This window comes from Trichechus manatus, unplaced genomic scaffold, assembly GCF_000243295.1.
Source record: "Trichechus manatus latirostris isolate Lorelei unplaced genomic scaffold, TriManLat1.0 scaffold00038, whole genome shotgun sequence".
In the NCBI taxonomy this organism is placed as follows: Eukaryota; Metazoa; Chordata; class Mammalia; order Sirenia; family Trichechidae; genus Trichechus; species Trichechus manatus.
The window spans coordinates 15,411,336-15,435,174 of record NW_004443974.1 but is presented as its reverse complement, the minus strand read 5'-3'; the positions used below and the strand labels follow the sequence as shown (position 1 = coordinate 15,435,174).

Below are 23,839 nucleotides of genomic sequence, written 5' to 3'. Positions count from 1 at the left end.
AGTGTGGTCACTGCTGGGGGCATGGCCAGAGAGTTCCTTCTGGTACCTTCTCCAAGGGCTCAAATTGCCAAACTCCTCTCTTCCCCTCCTCCAGTTGCCTCCTTGAGGCCCCTCATTGAGGATAAGAGGCATGGACTGAGTGGAGAGCAGCTGGGGTGGTAGGGCATGGTGTGGCCAGCAGAAGCCAGGCTAAGCCAAGAACACCAGAAACACAGAGCTGCCAGAGGAAGTGCTCACGAGGCCTTGCAGCCTTGTCCCAACTCCAGAGCCTTCTGAAAATGGGCTGGGTCCTCACCAGGGCCAGGCCAATGAGCCCGAGCTCAGAAACCTCCTGGTAGGTGCCAGCTCCAAGGATGGGGAACGAAGGCTCCCGGCCTCCCTTCCCTGGCTCTGGCCCTCCCACTGTCCCTGCGGTTTTTGGTTTGATGTCAGCCCTTTTGCAGAGGGAGGACAGAAGTGTAGAAGAAGAGAAGGAGGGGACAGAAGGCTCAGGATTCCACGATCCAGAGCCCCTTTAAGGCAAGTAATTTGTGCTTTACAAAAAGATCACTGATTCTGTCCAATGAAACAAACAAACAACCCCACAATGACCAAACAAACAAGACAAATCACAATGAGTCAAGAAGGCCAGGGAGATCTGGAGAGAGGAACAGGGGTGTGGAGGCTGGGAAGGACAGGGGCAGGTCCAGGCAAGGTCCTCAGGGCAGGCTGGCAATGTCTCTCTCTGGAGGGGGGCCAACTGGCTTGGGACTGTTCTCGTTGGCTTTTCCTTCAAACATCATGACTCTGGTTTGGAAGTGGAGAAAAACAAAAGAAAAGACAAAAAGGATTAGGACTCCTTCCCCTATCTAGGGAAAGATCAGCCCTCAAGTCTGCAGGGTCCTCAGCAGAATGACCTCAAATCCGTTTTCCAGTGGGATCTTGTGGAAGCCCAGGGCAATGGCTCCTCGGAAGATACTGCTAGGCCCATTGTACAGAGGAGAAAATTAAGGTGCAAAATGATGGCTTGACTTTGCAGAACCACATATATACTCCAAGGCAGGGGCAGAAGGAGACACCAAACCTCTGATGTGTAGGCCATGGACCTTCCCCTGCCCACGCTGTCTGGTGTAGGCAGAGCAAGGCTGGGCCACGGCTCTGCTTAGGAGACAGTTTTCAAATGCAAACCTGGCCTTGCCACTGCCTTACTTAACCAAACCCCAAACCTGTTGCCTTCGAGTCAATTCTGACTCATTGCGACCTTATAGGACAGAGTAGAACTACCCTACAGGGTTCCCAAGGCTGTAAATCTTTATGGAAGCAGACTGCCACATCTTTCTCCCACAGAGCAGCTGGTGGGTTCAAATCGCTGACCTTTTGATTAGCAGCCAAGCACTTAACCACTGCACCACCAAGGCGCTCTACTTAAAACTCTTCAAAACCCCTTCTCTCCTTCAAAATTGCCCCCACTGCTCTGAGAGTAAAGTCCGGGCAGTAAAGGGCAGGGGTTCAGAGTGTAACTTAGGAGGGAAACAGGCTAGACTCGAAGCCCAGCCCTACTACTTCCCAGCTGGGTGACTTGAGCAAGACACTCAGCCTCTCTGACCCTCAGGTTTCCATCTGTAAGTGGGGCTGCTAAAAGTGCTCACATCCTAGGGTCGTCCTAAGCATCCATGCCTATGGCCCTGCCTTCTGCTCTTCTTCATCTACAGTCACTCCCTGGCTGGGCTCTTCTGATTCCCCTGGCTTTAAATTCCACCTAAAGGCTGACAGTCCACAAACGTCTTATTTCAGAGCCCCAGTCTTGCACATCCAGCTCTCTCCTCGACTTCTGCTTGTGGATGTCTAATGGACATTTCCAGTTTAACACATGGAAAACTGAACTCTCAATTCTTCTCTTCCCCACCTGCTCCTTCTCTCAGCCAATGGCACCATCACCCACACAGTTGCTCAGATCCCAGACCTTAGAATCATCTGATTCTTCAGTTTCCTTTATACCCCACATCTGAGCCTTTAGGCAAATCCTTCCAGCTCCACCTTCAAAATCCCAATTCCAACCGCTCCTGCTCACCTCCACTGTATCCTCTCCAGGCCAAGCAGTCTTATCTCTTTCCTGGACAAGTACCTGAGCATCCTACTGCCTCCCTGCTTCCCTCCTTGCAGCAGCCAGAAAGGGCCTTTTAAAGTCAACCCCAGTGCAGAATCCTCCAATGGTGCCCCTTCACATTAGTATAAAATCCTAAGTCTGACCATGGCCTTCAAGGCCCCATACGACTTGGTTCCTGCTCACTTCTGTAGGCTCATCCTCTCACTCACTGTACTCTAGCCACATTCTATGTTGTTCTTTAAGCATACAAGCACAGTCCTGCCTCAGGGCCTTTGCATATGTGGTTTCTTCTGTCTGAAGGCTTTTCCCCTGATCTCCACATGGCTCCCTCCCTTCTTTGCTCAGGGCTTTCATCAAATGTCGCCTTCTCTGTAAGGACTACCCCCTGCCCACTTTTCCATCCCTCTCTGCTCTTCTTACACACTTTACTTTTCTTAGTAGCACATCATCACAATCTGCTTCTTGTTGTTGTTTTATATATTGTCTTTCTCCTGCCTCTAGAAGGTAAGCTCCATGAGGCCAGTGCCTCGTATATCCCCAGTACCTAGAATAATCCCTGGCACATAGTTGCTGCTCAGTAAATATTTGCTGAATTAATGAATGATAAATGTAAAGAGTCAACATTTAGACTAATGCCTGACACATAGTGAACTGACCCACTAAACATTAGATGTCGTTCTGAGAGCACCATCATTCTTACTATTACCAGCTGGCCTCTCAGGCCCTGTGTGTCTGAACTTGCTGGTGTTTCCCACACACGCCTCTTGCCCTATCTCACCCCACACTGGAATCTCTGGCCAGACTGAACTGTGGGCTCATGAGCAGGTTATTCAGCCTCCTCAGGCCTCAGCTTTTCTCCTTCGTACAATGAGACTTAAAAAAATGTTCATCTTATTTCATAAAAGCCGAGTGTCCTTTTCAGCTCTGACAAATGGCTACAAGGCTTCCCTCAGGGAATTTCTCCACAACTCTTTGTGCAAAAGTACCTACAACGTGCAAGTTTGGCTACCATATTCCACTAGGCTGGAATCTTCCTACGTATTATCTTGTTAACCCTCAGGGTAACACTTCACAGATATTTATCATCCCTATTTTATAGATGAAGAAACTGAGGCTCAGTGACCTAAGGTAACTGGCCCAGGGTCACGTCGGCAGTGTCAAGATTCAAACTCTACCCCTTTTAGAACTGGTTTTTAAGTCTATATTACGCTCGCAACAACACTATGGGGTAGTAGGTTGTTTTACAAATGAGGAAACTGATGCTCTGGAAGTTTCGATGATAGATTTATCTTTATCCTCATCATCACTGCAGTTATTGCTTACTGAGTACTTATTCAGCTCTGCTACAGGATTTACATGTGTAATCCCATCTAATTTCTCCTGCAAGAAACATATTAACATGACCGTTTAATAGATAAGGAAACTAAAGCTCAGAAAGATTAAGTACCTTGTCCTGAAGGTCACACAATGAGTTAAAAATGGATGGGTGGCTGCCCTACTGGCTAGGCTATGGCCGAGGTACCCCCCAGCCAGCAGCCTCTCTACACAGAGTGGCTTTGCTTTCAGAGGCCCCAGGAGAGGTGAGGGAGGTACTCACAGCTTGAGGACAGCTGACCGTTTCCCCAGCATCATATTCACAAAGTCTCGGTAGGAGATGGTGTCGCTAACCCCACCCGTAACTTCTGAGATCATCTTCTTCATCTCCAGGTGGGTCTTGGGGACCCCAAGCTTCTCCATCATCCTCTTTAAAGACATCAGGTCTGCCAAGAGGGAAAAGCAGATGTGTTAAGTGTAGACTGGCTGCTGGGGCCGAGTGAGCAAGCTGGGAAGGCTCCACTCAAGGGCACCCCAAACCCAGAAGCTAGGTGGGGAGATGTCCTCGTGGGAAGAATGAGCCCATTGCACTCTCCTTGTTTCCTTTAGAGGCAGTATAGATTAGTGGTAAAGGACAGGGGCTTCTAGAGTCAGACACACAGTTCTGCTGTTCCTGGATGTAGGTCCCTGGGTGGCGCAAATGGTTTGCATTTGACCACTAACCTAAAGTTTGGCAGTTCAAACCCAGCCAGCAGTGCCATGAAAGAAAGCCCTGGTGATCTGTTTCCGTAAAGACTACGGCCAAGAAAACCCTATGGAGCAGTTCCACTCTGTAACAAAGGGGATCACCATGAGTTAGAATCAACTCCAAGGCAATGGGTTTGGGTTTTTGCTTTGTTTTTTTTTTTTCCCTGGCTTTGGGGTCTGGGGTGAACTACTCTAGCTCTCTAAATCTCTGCTTCTATCAGTTGTAAATGGGTAATGGGATCATTCAGAAGGACCAGGTCATGAAGTACCTGGCACAGAGCAGCTCTGTAAGGAGAGCCATTGTTGTTGTTAGTTGCCGTCTAGTCAATTCCAACTCATGGCAACCCCATGTGCACAGAGTAGAACTGCTCCATAGGATTTTCAAGCTGTGACCTTTCAGAAGTAGATCACCCGGGTCAGTCTTCCAAGGCGCCTCTGGGTGAGTTCGAACCACCAACCTTTTGGCTAGGAGTCCGGCACTTAACTGTGTGTGCCACTCAGGGACTCCCGAAGAGAGCCATAGTTACGCCATACAGCTGTTGTTGCCCTCTCTGCTGCTCCCTTCAGTGAGGGTGAGCCTGGCTCACTACTTCCTGCTAGAAATCATTGTCCAGACAGGTGGGGGAAGGGAGTAGCCTGACCTCAGGCAATAAACGCCACTCTCCGGGGCTCTGGGTGGCTTGTCCCGACCTGCTACTCCCACCCCTGCAGTCTGCTAGGCTGGAAGGCAGAGGGTGCCAAAAATATCCTGCAGAGCAGGAAAACCAACAAAATAACAAAATTCATGAAAAACAAGGGAGGCACCCAAAAGTCACTACACGCTGAAGAGCTGCAGCCTCTGAGCTCCCCACTTCAGCCAAGATCTGAAGCAATTTCCTTCAGATTGTTCTCCAGGGAACAATGGACTAGCAAGGGAGGCTGGAGTGGCGGGGGTGGGGTCTGATTTCAGGTCTGAGGGAGTCATGGTGAGGCCAGCGCCCACCCGAGGGGAGGGCGGGCAGGACTGGGGCCAGACCCCTAGGTGCCAGGATGTCCAGGACATTTCAAAGAAAGCTGGGCAGCGTTCTTCAGGAAGGAGTGAAAGGTCTTCCCCAGCTGCTAAACCAGACTCTCAATTACTGTGACCTTTCTGGAGGGCAATTTGGCAAGATGCTTCAAAAGCCTCTGACCCAGAACTTCTAATTCCTGGGATTTACTCTAAAGAAATAATCAGCGATGCAGACAACGATTCACGTACAAAGATGCTCTTCACAGAATTATCAACAGTAGTTAAAATTGGAAATCATCTAAATGCTCAGTACTGAGGCATTGGCCAAGTAAATTATAATCCATCGCTATAATGAAGTATTATGTAGCTATTAATTTTATTTCAGAAGAAAGGTTAACAGTATGTCAAAATATTCACATACATTAAGTTTTTCTTTTTTAAAGGAGATTCTAAAACGATATACAAGACCGCATTTGTAGGTGTGCCATTAAAAAAAAAAAAAAGTGAAAAGATGTAAACCAAAATGTTTATAGCAGTTATTTCTGGGATGTGGGATTGTGGGTGACATATTTTCATCTTTGGGTTTTGCTGTATTTTCCAACATTTTTTATAATGGATATGTTTTCATTTTATACTCAGAAAAAGCTTTTTTAAAGAAAAAAAGATCAAAATATTCAAAAGGGAACAGAAAAGAGAGAGGACAGAGAAGCAGGAACGGAAGCGCCAGTGGCAGCAGTGACAATACTGGTTAGTGTGAAATAGAGGAGAGAAGCCACTTGGAAATCGAAAGCTGGGATCTGGGCCCCGGGCCTGCCACTGAGTAACCAGGTGGCCCAAAGCAAGCTGTTTCACCTTTCCGAGTCTCAGTTTCTTTGTCTATAAAATGGGGATAATTACACCAGCCCTAACTTCAGAACGTTACCGGTGAAGCTCAAGATATGGTCTTCCCACCAGGACATAAGTGCCTGGACAGCAGGATGCAGTAAGGATCTATTGGAGGGGAATCAACAAATGTGAAACCACCCTATCAACTGTAGGACACGTACAAATGGAAGGACAGGCTTGGGGAGAAAGGAAATGCCCGCCCCCTGGGTCAAGGGGTCAATTGCCATCCACCCTGGAGCAACCTGAGTCCTTCCAGCCCAGGGTCCTTGTAGCAACTGGGGTGGGAGGCTGAGGCCTGGGCAGGCAGGTAGGGAGGGGAGCAGTGGGGAGATGGCTTGACAGGACATGGCCTTGACAGGAGTGGACAGAGGTTCAGACTGGCTCGGCTGGCCTAGCACATTGGGGAAGCTTCAGCATATGTGTCACATTCATGGGACCACCCTGTTCCCCCCAACCTCCATCACCAAGGTTGGTCAGTGGGGGGTCTCTGGACCCTCACACCCTCTGCCCACACCTAACACCCCCCTCCCCAGACACACACTCCTCAAGACTTCACTCACCAATCTCGCCTTCATTGTTCAGGTCAAACTCCATGTACTTCTCTGGAAATCACAGAGCAAAAACTAGCATTAGCTTTGGAGCAGGATCACTCCCTGTAGGGACCCAGTGGCTTCCCTTGAGGGTGACTGGGAGCAGGGTCCTTGGGGAGCCTAAGCCATCATATTCACTCCACAAGGGATGGGGGTCTTGACATGAGTCCCGCCATCTTAGTCATTGTCTCTGAAGAAAGAGCTCACCATGCCTGCACCCTTGTCCCATGGTGCCATGAGGGAAAGGTGGCCGGGGGCAAGGCTGACCTCAACGGGGCAGGTTTCCACCAGCATAGGCTGCCTATGGATCAGCTGGGAAGGGACTCAGATTCCCAGCCCTGGAGAGTCAGGGGCAGTGAGTTTGGGAAGGGCGGGTGGGACCGGGATTGGTGTGTTTTTAAAGTGTTGCTGCCGGGCAGGTGTGGGAGCCGCCAATTTCAGGAATCACCCTGGCTCTGAATCTTTTGGGGAGTCATATACACCACTGAGAACCAGACGCTCTTCCAGAAGAAATGCCCGTGGGCCTGCCCTTGCCCACAAATGGTACATACAGTTTCCAGGGGTACACAGAATCTTCCCCAAACCCCACCTACAGACTTTGAGTTAAAAATCCCTGATCAAGGGGTCCAGGAAACCGCCACTAACACGGGAAGACAACTCAAAGCAAGGAGCATGGTTATCTTCTATCTTCTGACTGGGGCAGTGTGTGCAAACAACCACGTGGCCTCGGGCAGGTCTCCCATTCCACAGAAGGGGTAGGGGAGGGCTCGCTGTTAATTCTGCACCCAGCGGCCAGCATGAGAAAGTCCTTACAGCTGCCTGGGGACCCATGTCATCTTCACCAGTGTGTGCCCTCCAGCTTCTAGGCTGCCTCTCCTACCGTTCCATCCATGCCAGTCCCACTGGCCTTGCTGTTGCTGGCATAGTCCACACCTGCTCCTGCTCAGGGCTTTGCACCTACTTCTCCTCCGTCTGGAATGCTCCTCCCAGTATTCTCAGGGCCTCTCCCCATGCCTTCAGGCCACCCCCCTTACCCTTTCTAAGAGGGCACCCCTGCCCTCATCCCTGTCCTTCCTACCTAGGTTCACATCTCACCAAAGTGCTTACTTTTTATCTCCTTGCTCTGTTCACCATCCACCTTCCCCACTAGAACACAGGTGCCTTTGGGCCAGGCCTTCTTGTGTGTTCACTGCTGTCGTCCCAGGCCTAGAATGGAGTCTGGCGCATAGTAAGTGCTCAGTAAAATTTGGTGGAGATCAAATGAGTGAATGATTTAAAGACCTCTGCAGTCCCTTTCAAGGAGTCCTGGTGGCACAATGGTTAAGCACTTGGCTGCTAACTGAAAGGTCAGTGGTTTGAACTCACCAGCAGCTCCCCAGGAGAAAAGACCTGGCAATCTGCTCCCATAAAGATTACAGCCTAGGAAATCTAATGAGGCCGTTCAACTCTGTCACATGGAGTCACCGTGAGTTGGAACCGACTTGAGGACACAAAACAACAACAGTCCTTTTCCTTCCAAGGTAACTTCCTGTGGTCCCAGTACATCTCGACTGGCCCCATCCTACATCCCAATGATACCAAGAGTGGACATAAGATCCCTATGGCTCTATCCCTACTTCCAGAGCCACCTCTGGAGAGTGACCTTGTTGGTATCCAGACAAAAGGGAATGAATGGGCTGCTTCTCCTTTGCACGACTCTCCTACAGGCTGCTGGGATGGGACAGGGATGGAGTGTCTTTTTTCTATTTCTATTTCTTTTTCGTAATGTAAAAAGCATCATAGCATAATGGTTAAGAGCAGGGGCTTTGGAGTCAGACCGACATGGTTTCAAGTCCCAACTGTGCCATGAGTGAGTTGTGTGACCTCAGGCAAATGGAGCCCTCTCTGAGCCTCCATTTCTCCAACTGTAAATCAGCGATGATACAATCTCCTTCCTGGGTGGACTGGGATAATTTCGGGGAGCTAGCAATGCAGCACGTAAAGTGTGCTCCCATGTGGTTGGCACTCGCCAGATGCCAGCTGTTATTAGTAGTATTAGCCGTAGGTGTCCTGCTGCCCAACCAAGCAGGAAGCTGCTTGAGGAGCACTTGGCCAGTTCTTTGCCTTGGAGCAGGGAGGATGCCCACATTGCCAAGACGCTGGGGAGGGGGGGAGTGCAGCCTCCAGTGAGCCCAGGCCTCCTGCACCCCGCATGCCTGGCCCGGCAAGCAAGGTGGGCCTGCCCCCACTCCTTCTGTGCATGGCTCCTCTCCTATCAAGCGCTGGCTGGGAACCAGGAGCCGGGGCCCCAAACAGAGAGACCTTTATGCCGCCCCTCTCCCTGCGCGGGCTCCCAGGCCCTGTTTTCTTTTCATGCTGTGCTGCCGGGATTCAATGGGCAGAAACTCTGCCCCCCTGCCCCACTGTAGTGACACAAACGTCCATTCTCCACAGGGGCTCCACTGCAGAGGGGGAGAGGCAAGGGCAGTTCACAAAGGGCTGATTGTGTGCTGGGGCCCCGGGAGCAAGCAGGGCCTGGGCAGCGGCGGGCAGTAACCAACCTGAGCCCAGCTGGGCAGCTGGGGGAGAGAGAGGGGCAGGCCAGGGTCTGCAGGCTGAGAGGCGAGGGGGCCTGCGTAGGCCAGAAAGAGGGACATTCTAGATGAAACAGAGCCATAGTTTGGCCCTGTGAGGCTAAGGAATGAAGTGTATAAGGGGCTGGGGGGGTCAGCCTAGCTCTCCCAGGATGGCAGAACAGCCAGCCCCAGCTTACCCTTGAAAGCAGCGAGCTTTTCTGGCAGGTCCTCTTCATCGCTGTACTTCTGGTCACAGAGAAACTCCTACAGAGGTGAGAAGGAAGTGCTGAGGAAAGGGGTCAGCAGGCAGAACTCATCGACACACAGGCCCATGCCCTGTTCCCCCTCTCCTGCTGGGTATCCGGGCTTGGCCAGGCACAGCCAGAGTCCACAGTGTTTGCCCTGGCTCCCTGTCAACCCTTGGAGGTGGCTCTGCCCAGGCCACCCTGTGGGAATGAAGTTTCTCAGTAGCGTGGGGTGGGGCCCAAGGGTCTTCTCTAGAAGACTAAAGGTTGGATTATGGGTGCGGGGACCTGTGCCTCTCCCCAGGGCACTCTGGCTCCAGGATCCATGAAGCTGTGAGTTCCAAAGACAGGCTGCCTGGTTCCATCATTAACTTCTTAGATATGTGATCCTGAGCCAATTAACTCACCTCTCTGTACATCTATTGCCTTATCTGCCAAATGGGGATAATTTTGTAGCTATTTCCTGGGTCATGTATGAGAATCAAATGAAAAATGAATATATGACTCTTGGCATATAGTAAGTGCTCAATAAATAGCCGCCATCATCATTAGCCTCTGCTCTGGCCAGAAAATGACTGTACAATGCTTGGGAGATCATTTACCCTCTCATCTGTTTCTTCGTCTGTAAAATGGGGGTTTTGATCCCTGGTCCACCTTCCCCTCAGATGCTTGGAGAGCATCAAATGAGTCATTTCAGAACCAGATGGGTGGGGTCACAGGGGACTAACAGTAGCCTCCAGAGGAGGAAGACTATGCTCAACACCTTACAGCATTACCTCTTTGAATCTCCCAGTAGTCCCAAGAGGTAGCTACTATTATTACACCCATTTTATAGATGAGAAAACTTAAGCTCACGCAGCCAGCACTTCAACTCAGCTCCGTCTCATTTAGAGCCTGCATCCTTAAGCCTAACACTTAAAGATGGGAGATTGCGGGAGTTCGTCTGATCTAGTCTCTGGCCTTAAAGCAAAAAGCCACCAATTGGCGAGCACCTGGTACACACCGGCACAGCACCTGGTATCTTACGTGGCTTGTTGCTAACCTCCAGCAGTCCTAGAATCTGCACTGAGATGGGGAAGCGGAGGACGTGTGCCCATCCTAGCCCTGCCCAAATGCATTCTGGGACTCTGGTAGTCCCCTGATTTCTCTGGACCTCACTTTCCTCATTATTGAGCCAATTGGCATTGCTCCTCTCCATCCATTCATCCCACCTTTTTGAAAGACTACAGTGTACACTGCACTGGGCTAGGCACCGAGGGAGGGGGTGTGACCAAGGTGAGTAAGATCAGGTCCCTATCCTAAAGTTACAGAAAGTCTGTGTTTAAAATGATGTTAAATGTTATCGAGGTCAACCACTCAATCTGTTTCTAAATTCCTGCTATCATTTCCAACTAAATAGTGACCAAGTCTGTATTTACACATCTCCTAGGACCAAAAAAAAAAAAAAAACAAGAAGACAAACTCGTTGCCATCAAGTCGATTTCGACTCATAGCGACCCGAACGGACAGAGTAGAACTGCCCCATAGGGTTTCCAAGGAGCACCTGGTGGATTCAAACTGCTGACCTTTTGGTTAGCAGCCATAGCTGTTAACCACTACACCACAAGAGTTTCGCAGGGAACTCATTATCTTTGCTGGTACTGGCCCGTCTATGGTTGTAAACCCTAAGAGGCTTAGAGTAGAACAGGGGGATGACAAGAATCTAAATGACTATAAAGCAATCTGGGTTTTGATCTCAGCCCCCCCACTTACTACCTGTGAAATGGGCACAACAGTACCCATCTCCTTGACTACCAACCCCTCAGTGGGGATGATCCATGGGAACACTGAGCACTGGGCTCAGCATGTCAGCTCTCAGTAAGCAATGGGTGTGATTGTGAGTATGAGGCAGAATACAATTCCTTCTAGGTCTCAGCTCCTCCACATTAACTGTGACAGACTGGAGAAACCATATTCCAGTGTGGTTACCACCACTCTCCTCACTGGGTCTGGGAAGTCTCGTTGCTCCCTTGCTTTGGGTAAAACATTGATTGTGGCAGGCACTATGTTATCCCATTAAATCTATTGTCACTATTACTGTGATTTTACAGGTGAGAACTCGAGGACCACAGAGGTTAAAGTCCCTAGACACCTGCGGATGTGGTAGGGTTGGTTTGGAACCTGGGCATGTTGGGCGCCAAGGTCCACGCCCTCCTGTGGCTGAGGGCAGCTCCGGAGGCCATGGGTCTGGCTGGCTCTGCCTCTCCTTAGCAGGAGCTGGCCCCTCCTCCCAGCTGGCTCTGTTGAGGGCTTCCTTTCCTCTTGGCTCCCTCTTCTAGTTCTTCCCCGCTGCCCCTCCACCCCATTCTCTGACCAAAAGGAGGACAATTAACTCTTGTCTGTGACCCCGAGTAAACCAGGCACCTCCCGGGGCCACAGATCCGATATCTATCCAGTGGAAGGACAAATTAGGTCAGCAGTTGCCAGACTTTGGGGGTAATATGGACAATAAACATTCCCCCCAAAGGGGGGGGGGGGACTCGTATAGGGCTGCCAAGTTTTTATTTTGCCAAGACTGTTTAAACAATTACCATTGACTAGTGCCATGAGTTCAGAAAAGGACATTTCATAAAAGTAAGAAGTGTATATCTCAGAATGTAAAAATGAAATCAGTTTAGCCCATGTTCAACTCACTACATTGCCTCTATATTCCCTTCATTTTACCAATAAGCAGAAAACCTTCGTGGGGAAACACAGGGCACAGGCAAGGCCCAGCATCTGGGAACCTCTAGGGAGCCGTTTGGAGGGTGCCTCCCTCCCAGCTCCCATGTTCTGGTTTCCTGAACTCCTGCACCAGCCCTGAACCTGTCGGTAAGTTTGCACCAACCACCCTCATGGACCCAGTTCTACTCAGTCACTTCCGAGGCGAAGGCCACGGCCCCTGGTCTTAGAGATAAATCACACAAGGACACAAAACAGGAAGGCAGCAATTGAGAGCAAGGGTGGGCAGGAGCACAGCGTGGACTCCTCTCAGCAGGCATCACCCCATAAATCGTCATAGCAGCCCTAGGGGTTGCTGTTTTCTCCTTAGCACTATCACCACCTAACATACGAATTTGTGTCCCCCACTTCCTCTCACCCACTAGAGTGGGTGCCCCAGCCACCCTGGCCTCCTTTCCATGCCTCCCATGTGCCAGACACACACCCACCACAGGACCCTTGCTCTGGCTGTGTCCCCTGCCTGTAGTGCTCTTTCCATATCTGTGTGGCTCATTCCCTTACCTCCTTCAATCCTTTCTCAAGTGTCACCTTTGCAAAGAGGCCAACCCTGTCTACCCTATTTTCTACTGCAACCTACCCACTGCAGACCCCACTCTGCTTCCAATCCACCTTATCTTGCTCTGCTTTTCCTTTTATTTCTATAGGATGAATCACCTCCTCATGATGTAAATGCTTATTAGGGTCCACTGTCTGTCTCCCCCAGCTAGACTGTAGGCCCCACATAGTAGGCACTCAATAAATATTTGCAGGATGAGTGAATGAACTCAGATGCAGAGAGAAGAAATAACTTGCCCAAAGCAGCACAGCTAGAAAGTGGCCAAGCGAGACTTGAGCTCCACAGCAGATGCTGCTCCTGCTCCTTGCCCTGCACGGAGCTGAGTAGGAGCGACCAAGGCCATGGGTGTTGGAAGGACACCAGGAGGGGAGGCAGGTTCTCAGCCACAGGCTCTAGGAGGATGGGTTGATAGTCTGTGCCCCGCAGCATGCCCAGCACCCAGCAGTGCCCAGCATCTAGTTGGTGCTCAACAAACATTGGTTGAATGGAGAAGCCATTCAGACCCCCACGCAGCCCCCATTTCTTTTCTCTACCCTCACTCCTAGAATGGTTAGGCAGCTTTACTCAAAGTGTGTGCATGTGTGTGACAGACACCAGAGGGGACGAAGGGATTGGACTCACACCCTTCCGCGCAGCCAACATGACAAAATGCTTGAGCCACCGAGTGACCGGGGTGGGAGAAGCAGCTGACCAGCTCATGTGTGGGTAGACAGCCCTCGCTTGCCCTGGGCTTAGGGCAGCTGTGCGGACCATGCCCTTAGAGCAGGCGGGTGGCAGGCAGAAACAGGAGTTCCCCGGTCTGGCAGCCAGCCCCCACCTCAGAGCTTTGGATTCTTGGTTCCTGCTCACACACAGCCCACAGCTTCCTCCCTCCAGGCATCCTCCCCTCTACACCCTTGTCTAGCCTTGGGGCACAGCTATGCCCAGTGGGCAGGCTACCCTGTCTGTGCAGACTCAAGAACCCCCAGCAGCTCTGGCCCTGGGTCTGTAGGCAGAGGAGACAGAGGTAGAATTCATCCCAGATCCTTGGAAGAAAAACAAAAGAAGCAAAAAGAGGGCGAGCTGGAGCAGACTACCTGGGTTTGAATCCTCTTAGTGGCTGTATAAAAACTATTGTAAAAATTGTCTATGACTCAGTTTCCTCATCTGCAAACCAGAAAGGATAAAAAAAAAACCACCTCACAGGCTTGCCCTGAGAATTACGGTATATACGGAAATACATGTAAAGTACGAAAAACAGTGCCTGGCACTTAGTAAATGCTAAATAAATGTTAGGTATTTATTTTTATTATTTTCTAACCTTTTTTTATATAGTCAACTTATAACTCCCAGTCCATTTTCAAGTGTTAAATAGATTAGGGAGAAAACCCCACCACCTGACTTAGGCTAGTTATGATTTTTCTTTTTCCTTACTTAGTATCCCCATTTGACAGATGGGACAACTGAGCCCCAGAGAGGTTGCCCAACTTGCTCAAATTTACAAAGTCTTAACAAGTCAAGGTTTACTTCCTGCCACTGTCCCTGCTCCCTCCCTGTCCCAAACTAGGAGAGAAAGTGGCCTGGCCGCAGTTTTCTGGGCAAAGAAAGTCAATACTGGAGTTACCTTGCTCTTAGGCAGAGGCAGGAGGTTATTCCAGAGGCCAGGGAAACACTCTACAGCCCTCTTGGGGGATAAGGAGGCAGATGGTTTACTCTGTCCCATCCCCCTCTCCGTCTCCAACCCACTGTCCCAAAAGACAAGATTTTCTGACTAAAGAAAATGCTGTCGGGACCCCCAGGTATGAGAGGTGCAGGGTGTCCCTGGGCTCTGAGAGGAGGGGCTAGTCTGGAGGCCTCAGTAGCCTGGTCAGTCCCTCACGAAGAGCCAGGAATCAAGGGATGGAAAACAGGAATCCTTGAGCCTGCCAGTCAATCCCTAAGGACCCGAACAGAGTATCGATGGGTGAGGCCCAGAAGGTGGCAGAGCTGCAAACACATCGCCCAGTCCCAGAACCTGCGACTTCTCAGAGCATCCAGCTTGCCCTCCATGTTCAATAACTGGGGAAACTGAGGCCCCAGAGGAGAAGGGTCTTGCCCACAGCTATAATGGTTTGAAGCCCCACATAAACTCCCTGACAGCAGGACGTGCACGGCGGAGGGATGGGGAAATTGACTCAGATTGCCGGGGTTTAAGTGCAGCTCCACCACTTGCTAGCTCTGTGACCCTGGGCTACTTGCTTTGCCACTCTGGGCCTCAGTTTCCTCATCTTTAAAATGGGATCATAATGATAGAATCTTCTAATCGGGTTGTTGTAATGATTAAACAAGGTAATACCTAGAAAAAGCCTGGCTCCTAGGACTGAATGTTACTGAACGTTAGCAATTATTACAATCCATTCAGATCAGATCACCTAAACTCAAGCCACACCAATAGATGACGGGAAGGACAGAGAAGAAACCCATCCCATAACAAGCCTTGACCCCGGCTATTCCTCATCAAGAGCAAACTTTGTTGTAACTCCTCAGACTCCTGCCTAACCTGCAGTGATGGGTGCCCACATGGGACACAGTGTTCCCATCTCAGCCTCAGGCCACAGCACCCACAGCCACACCTGCTCCCTGCTGCTGCCCTTGGTCATCTGCAACTTCTGATGCACATCAGAATCCCCCCACACCCCCAAGAGCTCTGTCCAAGTGCTCAGGGCCAGAAGGGGCTATTTCCAAAAGCTCCCGGGCAAGTGTGAGGTCCATCAGAGGTTGGCAGCCCCTGCTGTGCCTCAAGCCCCCAGATCCCTGCCACCTGCCTACTCCTCCCTAACTTAACTCTCTTTCTGGGCTGGTACCTCTAGCACCTGCTGGTGGACGCTTGCTTCTGGCCCTCCAGGCCCGCCTCTATGTATTAGCTGCAGCAGAATTTTGGGTTGGGCAGATATCACCATCTTGGAGGCCATCCAATGGGCTGATGGCTGAAGCCCTGGGTGAAAACCCCGAGGATGGGCAGCACCATGTCAGGCTGCGAGGCCTCTGATGCAGCCTGCAGGCTCTTAAAGGGCCAGGACCAGGCCACAAATGCCTAGCCTGGTGCCTGGCACAGAGCAGGAGCCTGTAACATGCAACCACAAGGACAGCGGGCTCACATTCCCCACAGTTGCTCTGAGGCCTCATCCGGAACTGCGTCGTTGACAATAGACAGGGCAGCTGAAGAAAACACCCCACGAACTGCACAAATGATGCAAACCCTGCAGAAATTCCATCTCCAGCTTCCTGTGACATGGCCACACTGAGGTTATGTCTGGTCGGCCCTGTGGGGACATTGAATCCTCCAAGGTTCACGTGGCTGCTTATCACCATCTCCTTTATAATATATTAAGGAAGAGCAACAGAGACGAGTGCCCGGTGATGCCAACTGGGCACATTCAACTGGGCAGGGACAGGTTGGTACTGCCAGGTACACAGGAAAAGAGACACACCTGTGTAGTGGCTTAGGTCAGGTCCCACTGCTGGGGGAGAGGCAGGGGACATGTACACCCCCAGGCAGAGGTACCTGGCCTGCTGTGCCCAGCTCTCTTCCCAGTACAGATGGCATGTGGGTTCTACAATCACCATTAGGAACCTAAATGCCACAGGGAATGCTAAGTGCCCTTCATTCGACCCAGGAGGGCTGGCACATCAGGACAGTAGCCAGAGATCTTATCCACAGGCTGCAAGAAAGGCCTGTGTCGCAGCTAGGCCTCGGCCACCTGGTGGACAGGGGCAGGGAAGGCCACAGGCAGAGTCTGGAGTCAGACAGACCTGGTTTGAATCCCGGCTCTGCTGCTTCCCGGCTGATGACCATGGGTAGGTGACTTCACCTAGCTAGGCCTCCATTTCCTCATCTATGAAATGGGAGTCCTAAAAATCCTTACCCCGTGGGGATATTTAGATTGTCATTGAGCATCTATCTAATGGAGCATTATATTGGGAAGAGTCCGTGAGATGACACATGCCAAGCATTGGACACGGGGCAGAAGCAGGACTCACATTATTTTGTTAAGGAGCCTGGCCTCTGGCCACTCAAGCTGCAGCCCTTGCCATCCTCTGGACTCCTCCTCCCAGGGCAGGGGCACTCTAAGGGGTGGCCCACCAGCCCCACTGCTTCTCTCTGTCCCTGTGGGAAGCTGGAGAAAATTTCTCCCGTTGCCATATAAGGCCGGGCCTGGCTGGTCTGGGGTCACCCACCATGCCATCAGGGCGTGGGGAATGTCAGCTATGTGGGGGGAGTGGGAGGCTGGGCCGGCTCTGACCGCTCCAGCAGCTCTGAGAATGCTCGCGCGCGTGCGCGCGCGCACACACACACACACACACACACACACACATCACACAGGCATGGGGGTGGGAGTGGGCACTGGCAGAGGAGACCCAGCCAAGCTTAGAGGTTGAGAGAATGGGCTGGGTGAGAGTTGTGGCTGTCAAAACCCAGGCAATTTAAGCAGCCCCTCTGAGCCTCGTTTTCTGTAAAATGAGAATAACAGTACCTACCTCACAGGGTTAGACTGAGGATTCAAAGGGAGAATGCCCACAGCGTGCTTGGCACAGTGCCTGGCATCCACCAGGTGCTCATAAAACAAAGACCAAAGTGAAGCAAGCAAAGGGTGCATTTCCATACAGCTCCTCCCTGTGCCCTTGCTCCCCAGCAGCCCCGCTCCAGTGGGGCAGTGAAGCTGCACCCCAAAGGAAGGCAGTCTGTGTTGTGGTTGTTGTGTGCCACTGAGTCAACTTCGACTCATAGCGACCCTGTAGGACAGAGTAGAACTGCCCTATAGGGTTTCCTAAGCTGAAGTCTTTACAGGAGCAGATCGCCAGGTTTTTTCTCCCGTGGAGCTACTGGTGGGTTCCAGACGCAGACGGTAGGCAGCCAAGCACTTAACCCTTGTACTACCAGCCTCCTTCCGGGACCTGGAGGTCTTCCCAAGTCTCCTTCTATTTTTACTCTTGAGTTCCTTATAATAACAATAGCTGAGGCGGAGCTGTCCTCTGGAAGCTGGCGGGCCCCAGGGGAGGAGAAAGGCCCCAAGGGAACTGGGGTGCTGGCCCAGAAAAGCCCCCAGAGCTGCCAGCCAAGCCAGGCTCTGCCCCAGGCAGCAGCCACAGCACTGCCCCAGCTGCCAGGCACAGTAGCAACCATAGGCCCCCATGCAGTAGGGAGCCATGAAGCCCCATCTGGAGAGCAATGGTGCTGCCTCCACAGCCACTCAGCTCAGCCCCGGTCCCCCAGTAGCCCTGCTCCAGTGGGGCAGTGAAGCTGCACCCCAAAGGAAGGCAGTCTGAGCTGCCAACGTGGTCCCCTCTGGATATCTGCCCACCCAGGGACTCTCTGCTGTGGCCATGGCCACAGGTGAACCAGACTCGGGGCCTCAAACACAGCGCCAGCCCCACACTCTGCAAAGCGCTTCAGTCTGTTTTTCTCTATTGATTATTGTAGGAACTTGGAGAGGGGGCAGGGCAGGGATCCTGCTCCCATTTCAGGCAGGGAAGAGTAAGGCTCTGCTAGATGAAGAGGTGTGGCCCAGGTTGAGCAGCCTTTATGGGCTGAGGTTTATCTCAGGCCCCCACCTAAGCTCCAAACAAACAAATGGTAACAATCAGGATAGCTGCCAGCTCTCCTAGGTGTTTTAAATAGATTACCTGTAAATCTTTACATAGATTACATAGGTATCTTCCCTAAAAATCACAACTCAACTACTGTTATCTTTTTGGGAGAGGGAGGCTCAGAAAGGTCAAGTGGCTAACTCAAGGTCACCTAGTCAGTGAGCTCACTGCCTCCCCAACTCGTGACTCTTAGCTCTGGTGGGGCCACCTTGGTACCTGGGTGGGGGACAGCTCAAGCTGCACAAGTGATCTGGTTTGATCCTGGAGCCTCCTTCTTCCAGGCCCCCAGAACTTTGGTCCCACTAGCCCTTGGCAGCCTGGGCTCACACGGCAGTTCTCAACACAGCATCCTGGGCAGGGGAAAGGGCCAGACTGCAGGTTATGCCACTGGCTCCTGTGTGACCTTGGGGCAGCTGCTTGCCCTCTCTGGGCCTGAGACTATACCTCTTCTTGCTCTGACCAGGTGCCTTCACCTTCCCCAGTCCAAAGGCACTATCTAGATCAGCCCCTGATAGCCACAGGTGCCCTCCCTTTCCTGAGCCAAGCCAGTCCACTTCCCAGAACAATCCTGTAGCCACCCTTTTTCTGCCTCCCCAAGGGCGGTGTTGGCATGGAAAGTCCCACACACTCTCAGCTCTTCTGGCCTGTCTGACTACAGTCACCTCACTCCTTAGTCCAGCTGTCTCTGGCTCAGGGTCCTGCTGGCTGTGGGCGGATTCAGCCAGCTCAGAACTGCCTGGCCAAGTAGCCCCAGGGACTGTATGAGGTCAGGGTTCCAGGCTTCTGTCCAGAGGGCAAGAGCAGCCAAGCCTAAGGCCGAGCTGACTGCAGAGAAAACTGGGAGGGAGCCAGCAGGCCTAGACCCCTGATAGCCCTAGCTAGATATCCAGGCAACTTTTCACCTGTCCTTAAGATGGCACCAAGAGGTAGGGTGAAGATGGGGGCAAAGGGGCCCCCAGAGTCCTCCATGGTATCTCTGCAGAATGGCTGCCTTGTTCCAGGCAGTCCAAGAAAATCAAGGAGGAAATCAAGACCGCAAGCCCCTGGCAAGAGACACTACACCCTTGCCCCACCCCCTGGACCCACCTAAGCACATGAGGACTCTGCTGGCCCTTCCAGCTTCCCCTTCCAACTTCCCACACTGGGTGCCCAGGGACCCAAGGGAACCAGCAGGGGCAATGCCCAGCCTTGCTTTGGGGGAACGCCTCTGACACCAGTTAGTAAAGAACCTGGGACATGTCCCCCTCAGGAAACAACAACTCTAGTACCATCCACAGAGGTCTTCCCTTGTGCTAGGCACTGCACCAGGCACGCTACATGCCTTCTCTCATTTAGCCCTCACAGTGACCCTGGGAGAAAGGCACTGTAATATCCCCAGTCTCAGTGGGGGAAACTGGGCTATGCCATGACAGGCTTCTTGTGAAGACCACAGAACTGATAAATGATGGAGGATCTGAGCCCAGTTCTGCTGAATCCTAAAGCCACTGGCTGTGCTGCCTTTGAAGTTTGGCCAATCCAGGCAGGCCTGGACTTTTCCTTATCTTTACAATCTACATAATCATTAAGCAAGCATTTAAGGAGTACCTACTGTGTGCCTAGGTCCCTGGATGGCACAAATGGTTTGCGCACAACTACTAATCTAAAGGTGGGCGGTTTGAACCCACCCAGTGGTGCCACAGAAGAAAGGTCTGGTGATCTGCTTCCATAAAGCTCCCCATCCATTGACATCTAGAGACCCTATAGAACAGAGTAGAACTGCCCCATAGGGTTTCCAAGGCTGTAAATCTTTACAGAAGCAGACTGCCACATCTTTCTCCCACAGAGCACCTGGAGGGTTCGAACCACCTACCTTTTGATTAGCAGCCAGCCAGTGGTTAACTACTGCACCAAGAAAACCCTATGGAGCAGTTCTACTCTGTGATATATGAGGTTGTCATGAGTCGGAATCGACTGGATGGCAACAGGTTTACTGGGTGACTGGCAACAGCTGGAAGAATTTCTTCATGCAAACCCACCAGAATCAGCAATCCCTTCTAAAAACTAACAAGAAAAGCATGGTGCCCAGCTACCACCACCAACTGCTCTGACAGGGATCACAATAGAGGGTCCTGGACAGAGCTAAAGAAAAATGTAGAACAAAATTCTAATCCACACACATACACACAAAAGACCAGACTTCCCTGTCTGACAGAGACTGGAGAAACCCTGAGAGTATGGCCCCTGGACACCCTTTTTAGCTCAGTGACGAAGTTACTCCTGAGGTTCACCCTTCTGCCAAAGATTAGACAGACCCATGAAACAAAACGGGCACAGCAGCTCAGGGGCAAGGAGGAGAAGGCAGAAGGGGACAGGATAGCTGGTAATAGGGAACCCAAGGTCGAGAAGGGGAAAAAACCAAAAAAACCAAACCCACTGCAGTTGAGTCGATTCAGACTCATAGCAACCCTAAAGGACAGAGTAGAACTGCCCCTTAGAGTTTCCAAGGAGTGCCTGGTGGATTTGAACTGCCGACCTTTTATTGGCAGCTGTAGCTCTTCACTACGCCACCAGGGTTTCCAAGGAGAGAGCGTTGACATATCCTGGGGTTGGCAACCAATGTCACAAAACAATATGTGTATTAATTGTTTAATGAGAAACGAATTTGCTCTGTAAACCTTCATCTAAAGTACAATTTTAAAAAATAGTTTAAAAAAATTACATGAAAAACATCAACTTCTTAAGGAACCATTTCTATAAACTGGAGTGAAAAAATAAAGAGTTGTGTGTGGGGCAGGAGGCCAGGCATAACATCAACATTTGCCAGTGAACCAAGAGCCTTTGTTGTATGGTGGAGAGAGCACTGGCCTGGGAGTCCCGCCCTAGGTTCTAACAGCAGTCCCACAAGGACTTGCTGTGCCTCTCAGAGCAGCCATCTCACCTTTCTGGACCTCCTTTCCCTCTCTCGGCCATATTACCGGAGTCTCCTCAGAGACCTCAGGGGTCCCTTCCAGCATCAAATATCTGTGGCTGGTCCCAAGCCGGCTTCCGGGAAGTCCCGGCCTGAGCTGGCATCGGAGCTCCTCGGCCGGCCGGCTCCACCTCCCTAGTCTGAGAGTAACAACTTGCAACCAGAGACGCGGGGACCAGAGCTGGGGCGGGGTGGGGGGGAGTGGCAGGGTATCTACCTGATGTCGGAGGGGACTGGGGCAGGAGCGAAGGGACGAGATTGGGGGAAGCCCTGGGGAGGAGAGGAAGAGGGAGTTGGCTTTGCTGCAGGCACAGCCTTACAGATGGAGGTGGGACGCGCCGGGGCGGAGGGCTCGGAGCGCGCGGGCAACGGGCGGGCTACCAGCGGGCTCCGGCCGCTCGTAGGTTGTCGGCGGCCCCAGGGCGGGGGAAGCGAAGTCAGGCGCGCGCGCTTACCCGGTTGATCTCCGCCAGCCTCCTCTCTTGCCGGGCTTTGAGCATGCCGAACGCCTTCCCTCCTGAAAGAGACAAAGAGGCGGGCTGGGAAGCTGGGGGCCTCCCAGGGCTGCGCGCCCCCAGCCGGCGCCCGCTTCCCGCGCGCCGCGCACCCCGCCATCGGCCGCTGGCGCACAGGTGGTGGGCCGGAGACCCGGGCGCAGGGGCTGGGGACAGCAGGGCGGGAGGGCTGGGTAGGGGCGCGGGACAACGAGAACCACCGGGGGACAGCAGCGCGTCGCTTACCTTGGAACCTGTTGCTGACCGCGACCGACATGCTGAGCGCGGGGCTCCCGCCGGCTCGGGACTTCACGGCGGCTGCTCGGGACAAGGAGGAGGGACAGGCGCCTGGTCAGAGCTCTGGCTGCGAGTGGCGGCGGGACCGAGGGGCGGAGGGACGGCGCGGGGCTGCCGGACACACCCCCTCCCTCCCTTGTCCCGGCCCGCCTCCCCTCCCGCCCGGCCGCCGCCTGGGCCGCCGGCCTCAGAGCGGCTATTACGAGGGATGCGGAGCCCGCCCGCCGGCCCCTTTCCTGGACGATGGCGAAAATGCGTGGTGCACCGGCCTCTGTGTTTCTAGGGACGGAACTCCAGGGACCTCGGTCCAGCCTCTTCCCCTCCCTGAGCCGTGGGTTGCCCATAAATAAAACGATCTTAGTATCCACTTCAAAACGAGTCCGGGTGGCCCAACGGTTAAACGCTCGCCTGCTAACCGAAAGCTTTGCGCTTAGAACCCACCCGGTGGCTACTCAGGGGAAAGACCTGGCGACCTGCTCCCATAAAGATTACGGGCTAGAAAGTTCTGTGGGACAGTTCTGCTCTGTCACATTGGGTAGCTATGAGTCGAAATCCATTTGAGGGCACACAATAACAATAGTACCCATTTCATGAGGTCGTTGTGAGGATCAAATTCGGGCACTCAGGTAGAGAGTAAGCACTCAGCAAATGAGGCTGCTGCAACTATCATTGCTCTTTGCAGGGTATATGTGTTTAGAAGGGAGGCACGAGGATCCCAATCTTTACTGCTAACTCTTGAAAGAAAAATATATAAACATTTAGTTTTCTTTATTTGAGAACATGCCTAATGGTAACATAAGTAACTTTGACATCACTGGCACTTCAAATCTATGAGAATGAATTTATGTTTTGTTAATAAAAACTATTTATTGAGCGGTCACTATGTGCCAGGCAATTGCCATATCAGTGTAGGATACATTTGTTATGTCATTTAATTCTCAAAACTCTATGACATAGGACTCATCATTCCATTTTACGGAAAAGTCAGGAAGCTGAAGCCTGAGCCACAAGTCCACCAAGATGATAAACCAACCCTCTAACTTCAGGAAGAGTGGGGTTCAGGGTGCAGGAACCAGGGACTGGTAACTAGGGTAATCGTGTAGTCTACTGTCCAAATCAGGACATTTCTGAGAGGGAAAGGGGCCACAGTCATAGACCTGACTGTCCTGGGCAAATGGGACACCAGGTCACTAGCAATGGTCCTGCCACATACTCTAAGCCTCCATGTCTCTGGGGACTGGATCCAGAAGTCTGCACAAACTCTCCATTTGACCCCCTAGGATTGAGATCTTGGGACCAGCCAGTGATCTTTTTTGTGGCTGCCCCTGAGGAGGGAAGTGGCCAGGCTTCCCCAAGAGAGGGGCTGGGCAGAGGAGAGGGCAGAATGGGATGGCCAGGGTGGCTGACTCAAGGGCAGCAGTGTGGGGCTGCAGTCCCCTCCTCCCCAACACAGCAAGTGCCTGCTTTGAGCCAGGTCACTCTCCAATGCTCGTTCACTACTAGGGTTTGGATCTGGCCAAGATGTATGTCCCTGGGCAAGGCACTTGACCTGTTTGAACCTCAGTCCTCTGATCTGCAAAATGAGGGAAACCAAGAGCTCCTGCCCTCTAGAGTTACCGGGGTAGTCTGTGAGCTCCTACAGATGAAGCCCTTGGTTAGTGCCTGCTCTCCAAGGCCTGTTAACCGAGCAGAAGCTATTACAACTTTTATACATGAATGGGTGGTTTGAGCAGATAGTAAAAGTTTGGAGGGGAGACGAGCAGGGGCT

At 52.1% G+C, this 23,839-nt stretch overlaps 1 protein-coding gene across 3 annotated transcripts; it reads right to left on the bottom strand.

Moving 5' to 3' along the window:
• Positions 1–698: 698 nt before the first annotated feature.
• AIF1L (allograft inflammatory factor 1 like) lies at positions 699–22,140 on the bottom strand. Of its 3 annotated transcripts, XM_004375766.1 has the most exons (9): positions 22,021–22,051; positions 21,728–21,797; positions 21,651–21,677; positions 17,317–17,355; positions 15,506–15,509; positions 9,363–9,429; positions 6,581–6,622; positions 3,684–3,846; positions 699–786 (listed from the first exon to the last, which is right to left on the bottom strand). In XM_004375766.1, exons 1-9 carry the CDS (start codon positions 22,049–22,051, stop codon positions 699–701), a joined length of 531 nt encoding a protein of 176 aa, XP_004375823.1. The 3 variants fall into 3 exon arrangements, with proteins under 3 accessions (XP_004375823.1, XP_004375824.1, XP_023586405.1); XM_004375767.1 differs by lacking the exons at positions 15,506–15,509; positions 17,317–17,355; positions 21,651–21,677 and having other exon boundaries at positions 21,736–21,797; positions 22,021–22,140; XM_023730637.1 differs by lacking the exons at positions 15,506–15,509; positions 17,317–17,355; positions 21,651–21,677; positions 21,728–21,797; positions 22,021–22,051 and adding an exon at positions 15,549–15,656.
• Between the last annotated feature and the right edge of the window lie 1,699 nt (positions 22,141–23,839).

Bases quoted from the DNA above. Each gene is read 5' to 3' on its own strand.
- AIF1L (XM_004375766.1), bottom strand. From the start codon at position 22,051: ATGTCGGTCGCGGTCAGCAACAGGTTCCAAG. The intron at 21,798-22,020 runs GTAAGCGACGCG...TGTCTCTTTCAG, and splicing joins GGTCAGCAACAGGTTCCAAG to GAGGGAAGGCGTTCGGCATG. The intron at 787-3,683 runs GTGAGTACCTCC...CTTCCAAACCAG, and splicing joins CGGTCAGCTGTCCTCAAGCT to AGTCATGATGTTTGAAGGAA.